Source organism: Pseudopodoces humilis, chromosome 6 (genome assembly GCF_049639895.1).
Source record: "Pseudopodoces humilis isolate 2021_Gansu_Grassland_sample_001 chromosome 6, ASM4963989v1, whole genome shotgun sequence".
NCBI lineage: Eukaryota > Metazoa > Chordata > Aves > Passeriformes > Paridae > Pseudopodoces > Pseudopodoces humilis.
The window spans coordinates 71593694-71602694 of NC_142205.1; the positions used below are offsets into that span (position 1 = coordinate 71593694).

General features: G+C 52.4%; 1 protein-coding gene across 2 annotated transcripts; it reads right to left on the reverse strand.

Annotated features, from left to right (window-relative positions):
* Window positions 1-624: 624 nt before the first annotated feature.
* On the reverse strand, window positions 625-8462 carry EREG (epiregulin). Of its 2 annotated transcripts, XM_088057119.1 has the most exons (6): window positions 8344-8462; window positions 2852-2935; window positions 2582-2705; window positions 1872-2018; window positions 1149-1237; window positions 625-1037 (listed from the first exon to the last, which is right to left on the reverse strand). In XM_088057119.1, exons 1-5 carry the CDS (start codon window positions 8387-8389, stop codon window positions 1186-1188), a joined length of 453 nt encoding a protein of 150 aa, XP_087913245.1. In that variant the 5' UTR covers window positions 8390-8462; the 3' UTR covers window positions 625-1037; window positions 1149-1185. The 2 variants fall into 2 exon arrangements, with proteins under 2 accessions (XP_087913245.1, XP_005531797.1); XM_005531740.3 differs by lacking the exon at window positions 1149-1237.
* Between the last annotated feature and the right edge of the window lie 539 nt (window positions 8463-9001).

A 9001-nucleotide genomic window follows, 5' to 3' on the forward strand; every position in this document is an offset into this window, starting at 1 on the left:
GAATAACTGCTGAGGCTTCAAAGACACTTCTCAGTCAAGCCACGCTGGGTTTCACTCTAAGCTCACAGATTCCAAGCATTAGTCCAGCACTGCCAAACGCATCGATAACCCAACTCCCAAGTGCCACATCTACTCGTCTGTTAAACCTCTCCAGGGATGGGGCCTCCACCACTGCCCTGGGCAGCCTCTGCCAGGGCTGGACAGCTGTCAGAGTGAAGAAATTTTCCCCAATATCCAATCTAAACCTCCCCTGGCACAGCTTGAGGCAGTTTTCTCTCATCCTGTTCCCATTCCCTGGGAACAGATCCCCCTGAGCCACCCCGGCTGCCCTCTCCTGTCAGGGAGTTGTGGAGAGACAGAAGGTCCCCTCCGGAGCCTCCGTTTCTCCAGGCTGAGCTCCCCCAGCTCCCTCAGCTGCTCTTCATCAGATGTGTGCTCCAGACCCTTCCCCACCTCCCTTCTCTGGATGTGCTCCAGGCTCCCAATGTCTTTCCTTCCACGAGGATTTGTCGATAAAGGTACGAAACAGGATGGGTTGCAGTTGAGTCCTGGGGAACATCCCCTGTGACAGGCTGCCAGCTGGTGGGAACTGCATTCACCACCACTCTCTGGAATCAGCAGACATTTTGACTTTGTCTACAACTTTTATTTCAAGGAATACAATTGCTTTGAGTATATTCACAAGAATAAATATAAAATTCTTCTCTCCAGAGCAAGAAGACGAGTTCTTATAAAAATATATCTCTATCCCAAAGTACCACTTAGGTGGGATTCCCTTTAGGAAATATTATTTAATAAAAAAATAAAACACTGAAAATAAAATGCTTGACCTATGCTTATTGAATCACCAAACAATTGAAATTTTTAAAAGGTTATAAATATTGTAAATATTATTAATAAAAATAACATTTAAATAGATGGGTAGCCACTGAGTCCATCCAGATGAACAGAACACAGCAGGAAGCCACAGTTTCTCCTATAGGGCACCAACTTCCTTGTATTCACTGGCATTTGTTTGTCTCCTCTTGTTTCGGTACCTGGAGTAGAAGAGAGAAACGTGAGTTCTGGAAAGCCAGATGCTTTTGGGGACTGACGGGGGGTGGGAGGGAAAGGGAGGAGGGGGAAAAAAAGCTGTACGAGCTCCTCACATGTTTTAAATCTCTAGCAGCTGGGCTCTGTCTGTACTCATTTCCAGGTCTGACATGACTTGAATGCAGTCTCCTTTCTGGACTCTTCACTGAAAATTCCACACCTGCATTAAAGTCTTCCTGCTGGTACTAGGCTTGTCTTTGAGAAATCCTGCTGGTTACCGTCTAGCTACCTACCAGATCTGGGAAGCTGAGCTCTCCCTCTGCAGTTGTTCCACCTCCTCAGCTCTCTGACACATGCTTACCATTAGTTTCTAGGCTAGAGAATGATTCCTGCTGCTTTGGATCTGTTCATCCATCAGAAGAGCACTGTCCCCCATGGTGAAGCTGATAAGGTAGTGCTCGTGGTATCGCGCTCACCAGAGTGACATAAGAGTTTGACAAATCAGCAAGTAGAAATCCAGCCGCTCTCCAGCCCCTGATGCCTGAGGGAACGGCATTACCAAGGCAAGAACTAGAATTTTTCTATTCCCTGTCTGCTCTCTCCTTGATCTCAACCCTCTAAGGCAGACATGAAGCAACCTATAGAGCGCAGTATGACGGTGAACAGGCGCCTGGGAGTGCTGCTGCCTGCCTGCAGTCTGGGCTGTGCCACACTGCCAGCACGCTGCCTGTCCCGCACACAGTGTAACCAACTGTTTGGTGAGCGAGGTGCTCCAGGCTACCCGGGGGTGCTCAGAGGGTGCCCCACACCTCCCAGGCCACCAGGACCACGAGTCTCACCTTCTGCAGATGTAGTAGCTGGCGAGGGAGAGGGCAGCGAGGAAGAGCAGGACCACGATGACGGTCAGTGCCACGTACTCCTTGCTGAGGGGCTGCCGGACGAGCTCCGAGTGCACGCAGCGCACTCCGGAGAAGCCCACGTCACACCTGCGGGCGAGAGAGGCGCGATCAGAGACGTGGCGACAGGGTTACACCTCTGCAGCTCGCAGGGCATCCCTTGCTGCTGGCCTGATTTTTCCTCAGGGACAAGACACTTAAACTGACCTAACTCAAGCCCACGTGGTCCTAGAGACGGTTGCAGATTGTTCAGCTAAATGAGCAATACCAAAATGCCTGAAAGGTCTTTATTTCATAGGTTGGATCAAAGGAGAGACCTTGGTGAAGTGCCTGAGTTCTGGATGTCATGCTACTATAAATACAGATAGACAGGGAAGGGCATCAGAAGGGATGTCCCAAGTCTAAGCTGGGTTGGTCACTAATTTCAGGTGTCTGAGGCTCTGACACAGAGATCACTGGAGGCAGCGCGTGTGCTTAACACCTCCTCAAATGCAGCTAAGCATTACAGACATGGCGCTCCTCTTCACTTTCTTGTGAGCATTTAACACTTGGCTGGGTTGGTGTTTCAGCTAAGTGGCAGTGGCAGCCAGACCAAGGTTCAGCTCAAAGCCCACCTCAGGGAGATGTGCAGGATGAGTGGGGCCTGTCCGTACCTGCAGTAGTGCTCATCCAAGTCCACGATGTACACGCACTGCCCATGGAAGCAGTAGTCCTTCATTTCAGGTTTGCATCTCGTTATCCCAACCTGGGCCACACGTGGGCTGTTCTCTGTCTGGACTGCAAGGATAGCTCATTAGCACCTCAGCACGTGGGCAATGCTGTTCAGAGGAAAATGCTTCCCAAGGGCACCTCAGTGAGGCTGCCAGCCCGAGGAAGCCAGGAACCGAAGATCTGGTTTATTCAAAGAGCAGTGCAGTACTTACTGAGCGCTGTCGTGCAGTTCTCCATTTCACCAGGCCCACACAACGGGATCACTGTTGTGCCCAGGACTGCTTGCAATAGGTAACCTATAAGAGAATAAAAACAACAGTCAAAACTAGATGCATTCTGAGCTCAGTATTTAAGCTGCTGGAGTAATTAATACAAGAAGAATGGAAGCTTCTCATCATGGGAGGAAAGACCCGAAGTTGAAAGCTGAAAAAATATAGGTCTGAGCAATGTGCTGCCTACATTATATATGGCAGCCCAAAGAGACATCTCTGAAATACAAGCTTATAATGCAGAACAAAGATTCAACAGAAACCTGGTGTCTGTGACCACCTCTCACCCACACTCTGAGTGAAACTGGGCAGGAACAGGCTTGGAGAGATTACGGGGAGAGGCAGGAATTAGGCCATTTGATGATTATGTTAGGTTTCTGACTGGTCTGGCATGGTACCTGTGCAAGGGAAATAGCCATGCTTCCATACAACTCCATACAATTAAGCATGACAATCCGGCATTCATCACAGGAGGAGTCCTTTTGCTGATCAAAATCAAGATATCCTTGACTCACAACAGCCCACAGGAAGAGAATTTCCTAGGAATCTGCAAGTCAGTGCAGCTGCTGACTCAGCACTCCAGGTCAGTGCTGAGCCAGGCTCAGCACCCCACCACTGGCTTCAGAGACCACAAACTGCTCGAGACAGCCTTAACACAAAAGTTGCTCTTTACCAGCAAAGAACTTGCTCAGCCCTCTCCTCGCTGAAGACAGCTGAAGGGCTGGACAGTTCCTGCACTGACACCCACTCTTTTGGCAGGTCCTTGGTTAAAAGCCCGCTGGCAAAGCCACTAACACGAGATACCAAACACTCCTCATCTGCCCATGGGCTAGGAGAGGATACTGACCACTTTGTGGACCCTGGGCCACGGTTACTTAGCAGAACACCAGGTTAACAGAAACAGGCACAGCTTGCAGGTATTCCACTAGTTAAATGAACATTTCCAAACAGGATCCGAAAGCCAGCACAGGTACCTGCAGCTTCATGGCTAGTCCACAAGCAATAGTGAATGTTTGCCCCGGCTGGCCAGGAAATCCAGCTGGCTAACACTCCTGCTGTGGTCACAAATTAACCTGCTCATGAACCGCTTAGTCATCAGCCCCATTCCACGGAAGTCTGTAATTTGTGTCTTTGGGCTGTTTGCCTCTATTAACTTGTCAGGTCATGCGTGTCTAATGGAGGGAGTGTGCCTCCATAATTTCCTGATCGTTCTAATTCAGCTCCAGTTATTAGAAAGTTTCATTACATCTCAGGGTTAAATCTAGTAGTGGTAATTTATGGACTTCCGGCAGCTCATCTATTTCTGGGTGATTAGTGATGCAAAGTGATGCTTCCTTTATCTTTCATTCCAGCTACACACAAAACCAGCAGGAATATCCAAGAGGGACAGGGCTTCTTCCTGTGTTCACATTTTTAAAAACCTCATTCCTCCTTCTTACATCCCTGTACACTGCATTCCTTGCAAAGCTAATAAGCCAGATTTCTACCAAGCTCTAGAAGAAAGAACAAAGCCCAGGCCCCCCAGAGCCAGAGGACCAGTAAGAGAGCCCTGATGCCAGCACCTGTACCAGCTGGAGACTCCTGTACCTACTGGCATGACTCAGCAGGGCCTGCCTTTCCCTCCAAAGGGGCGGGACAGGCAAGTTTACTTTCAGGGTGGGAGTTTTTTTTCTAAAGCAGCAGTATGCTCACTGTAGATTGCAGCAGCAGCAGCAGCAATGTAACACTTCTGTGAGGCCAGTCTGAGTTGCTAAAACAGAAAGGTCAAGTGTGTGGAAGAAGAGGCCATCAGCTGTCGGACAGTGGCAGCCCGGGGACCTGGGATCCCAAAAGATGCCGGAAAAATATTTACCGCGTCATTTCTTCCTCCCAGGAACTAGGGGGGCATTTCAGGAGTGCTCCATGGACTAAGCTGCTCCCTTGGCAGGGAGGAGCTGTGGCACAGGACAGCAGTGTCCCACTGAGGATACATCATGTCACAGAAAGAAGTAAGGACAGAAATTAACAAAAGTCATGCCAGAGGTATCCCAGATGCCCACTTGTTGAGCAGACAGATTAAGCCAGCTGAGGATCTCATGCAGCCTACACATTTCTGTCACAGTTTGCACACTTCCTTGACCTGGGCATAACCCAAGCAGCTGCTTTTTAAGCTGAAGTTCCCAGTTTGAGACTTAGCAGAACCCGGCTTTCAGATGTGAGAAAACGCCAGCGCAGCTCCATGCAAGAGACAGGTCAGCTCTCGGCTCCAGAAGGAAGCGTGGCTTTCCAGTTAAAGGCCACAACTCAGACATCTGTGAGGGACAAATTAAAAATAACCTCCTCCTCCAACACTGCCCAAGGCTCTTCCCGATCCCAGCCATGTGCGGGTGCCTCCTCCACCTGATCGCAGGGACTCAGGGCCGGAAAGGCTGGACTGCAGGCGTGGATATTTGCTGACACCCAGCAGTATTTGCTGCTTTTGGGCAAAGTTCTTCCTGCTCTGCACTGCTCTGTTTTGCCCTTTCCCCCGTGCACATATTTCCCCTCTGACATCACTGGGAGGATAAGGGATCCGCATACAGCAATGGCAAAGCGGAGCCTTTCCCAGGGTATTTATCAGATGATGCATACTAAACACAGCACCTGGGAGAGGTTATATTTTTATTCCTTTGCTGTTCATTAAGCAAACACGGGGTACAAGATAACAGTAATGAGGTGATGGATTTTCATGTGTGTCCTGCAGGAATGTGAGCATTCCATGCCCTACATCGCTGCATGAACGCAGAATCCCATCCAGCTTCACAGGTATTCCTGCAAGGTTAACACTGACAGCACTTGCTGGGACAGGAGTAACACTGCTGCTTACTTGTCCTTCCCTGAGGGATGAAAGGAGAATGAGGGTTGGTGACCAGCTGCCTTGGCTTCCTGCAGCCTCCATCAGAGACTGACAGCAAGGGTTAACCATCAGTTTGCCCACTGTGAGCCAGCTGGGGTTTCCAGTGCCAGGATGACTGCTAAGGATGAAGGATGCACATGCAAGAGACACTAAACCGAGGACTGCTCTGTGAAGGATTTACACTAGGGGTACTGTCAAGTTTCTGAGAGCTCAATCACTATTTGAGTTGGCCTTGCCTGGCACTGAGATTGCCAGTCTTGTACTAACTCACCTGAATGATGCTACCTCCCGTTTGGCATCTCTGTGGTCTCTCTGCCACAGCGGTAGCACCTACACCCTCCGCAGGGGTTGCACTTCCAAAGCAGAGGTGCCCAGGTGACACACACCTGGAGGATCTCAGCCCGTTTTAATTGCAAAGACAGATCAAGGTGCATCCCTGTCACCTGATTTTGGACATCCAGGGCATGTCTTAACTGTCTAAGGCCTTCTTTTGGTAAAGCAGGCAGGGAACATGGAAATTAGCCAGTCTGTCCCACTGGCTTTGTGAGCATCCCTACCACCACTGTTTAATTCCAGAACCGCAGACTCACAGCTGTGCACGTCCAGGATCACGTCACAGCAGCTCTAAGGCAACCCTGGAAACACCAGTCTGTCATGGGAAGACTGGTGTTCCAAAATTGCTACAGGCCCACACGATCACCTTCAGCACTGTACCAGGACTTACCCTCAAGCAGGGATAAAGCACTCGGTGTGCACCCAGTCATCCCAGTAGTGCTTGCTGGGGACCCAGGCACCAGTGATCTTACTCACATGCTGCCCCTGTACCACACTGCTTTCCACCGCTGCCATGGGGGCTGAGGTGCCTATGCCACAAAAGCAGAAATCCACTATTACTTCCAGCCAGACACATCGGCCTCTAACACTCTCCCCGTGGTCAGACGCAGCCATCTTTATGTTGAGCCAATTTGCTGACAGCCAGGAGAATTTGGCACAGGGAAACAGAGGGTCAGCAGCTCCTGGAACTGCTCTGCTGCGTCTGAAGATCCAATGCCTGCCTTCCCCGCTCGGTGGGCATTACAGTGAGCACATGGAGATTGGTGCTAAGGCACCTGCAGCAACTCCCAGAAAAGGCAGGGCCAGGGCTTATCCCCATCCCTACCACGTCCACATGTGGCTGGCACAGCACCGTGTCCCCTGAGGATTGAGTGACATCTCTCTCCCACGACTGCCGTTCTGCTGCGCAGCCTCCAAGCCCACGACAGCCAGGAGATGAACCTGGCACGGACTGGCACTTCAGCAAAGCTTCAGCCATTCAGCAGGGAACCTCTTCCAGCCTGGCATAACACCAGTGACAAACAGTCTTCCCAGAAGGGCCAAGTTGTGCTTACACTCCTGCCCTGGGAGGGGAAGGCAGTGAAGTGCTCACAGCACTTGTTGTGATGCCACCTAGCTATGACTAATCCATCCCTTACTATTAGATGTGCCTGCCCCGGAAACAAAGAAATTCATATACAGATCCATGAAGACATACCAGTTCCTACAAGTGTCAGTTTTGTGCAAAGCATGGCTGACTCACAGGCTACAAGATGTTTAGCCTGCTGTCCTGGCAAGTGAGATGCTGTGCAGCAGCTGATCCATCAACCGGCATGGAAATACCCGGCTAAGACGAAAGTCACAAACTCATACTGCAGCGGGCTTAAAGGGTGAGGAAAACATCTGTCCCAAAAGAGAAGCCTTGGGAACTGAGTTTGTCCATCAGCTACAACCTCAAGCCCAACATCACGAGTGTGAGAATATGTTTTGTCATTAAAGCAATGCGTGAGTGTGCCAGGTCTCAGAACTTTGCTGCCCACACAGCCCAAGCTGCCCAAGAGGGTCAGCTCTCAGCAGTCGCCACCTGTCACTGCCAGCGCCCCGTGGAGGTGTGTGACAAGGATCAGCTCTTGCATCACAGCACACCCAGGCCCCAGGACTCTTGATGCTCTAAGGATACACGTGTTCACTTGAGACTTTCAGGTAGCTTATGTCATACAATAGAGTAACACGCTCCCAGCGAGGAGGTGGAGAAGTGTCAAACAGAAGGAGGCCACAACCTGTTTTGTTATCATAAGAAAGTCTCTGCTGCTGTGAGGATTCACCCACGGAGCTCGCCCAGAGCACAGCCTGGGCGAAGGCAGCAGGGCCGGGCTACAAACAGGACAGGTCAAGGTGAAAGAGAACAGACTGCACAGGGAGCAGAGCTGGGGAGAAGGGAAAGAATGTTCACCTTCACTCAGTCAAGGACACACCTGGGCATGGCACAAGCAACAAAACATCCTGCAACAACACACCACAGAGTGTGGTGCGTGCTCCGCTCCTCGTCTCATACAATCCCCCGGGTACACGTGTCAGCGCCTGGGACTTCATCTCGGAGAGAAACCCATCAGCTTCATCTGAAGGCAACCTGAACTGCACGCTTTGACGCGGACTTCCCAGCGGCCAAAGAATGCCCCCGCCCCAGGACGCAGCACCCGAAGCCCTCCCAGCCCTTGCCCGCGGGAACGGGGACCTCGCCGCTTACCGAGGAAGAGCAGCAGGCTGCGGACCCACAGGCAGCCGGCGTCCATCGCCCTCGGTCCCCAGGGAGCAGAGGAGGCGGCAGGAAGGGAGGCGGCGGAGGCAGGAGCGGCGCAGCGGTGTAGTCTCGGCCGGCCGGCCGGCCGTACTTTTATGTGCCCGCGGAGAGGCGGGGCCCGGCGGTGACACTCGGCCCGCCCGGTTCGGGGCAGGGGCCCGGCTCGGCCTCCGCGCTTCCTGCCCCGCCGCCCCCGGCCGGGCCGCCCCCCGCTCTGCCCGCGGGCCATGCCAGCGCCCGGCAGCGGGGGCAGCGCTGCCCCCTCCGGCCGTCGGCAGCCGGTGCCCGGCTACAATAGGTGTGCCTGGTTCCAGCAAGCAGCACTGCCAATAGTACCTGGGGCCGCAGAGTTACCCGAGCCCTCTGAGCAGTCTAGCCCAGGCACCGATGGCCGGGACTTCCCGGGGCTGCGGATGCATCTTACGGCACCACCTCGGGAGCGCCGTCTCCGCTTGCCCTCAGAGCATCCGTGCGATACCCGAGGAGACCCTGCGGACCCGGAGCCAGCTGGCCAGGCAGGTCCTGTCGGCACACAAGGGCCGTGCCATTGCACTGCCACAAACGCCACCTGTGCTTAAAGCAAGGCTTGGCAAACACCCCCAGG

Bases quoted from the DNA above. Each gene is read 5' to 3' on its own strand.
- EREG (XM_005531740.3), bottom strand. From the start codon at position 8,389: ATGGACGCCGGCTGCCTGTGGGTCCGCAGCCTGCTGCTCTTCCTCG. The intron at 2,706-2,851 runs GTAAGTACTGCA...CTATCCTTGCAG, and splicing joins GAACTGCACGACAGCGCTCA to TCCAGACAGAGAACAGCCCA. The intron at 1,038-1,871 runs GTGAGACTCGTG...CTTCTACTCCAG, and splicing joins AGCTACTACATCTGCAGAAG to GTACCGAAACAAGAGGAGAC.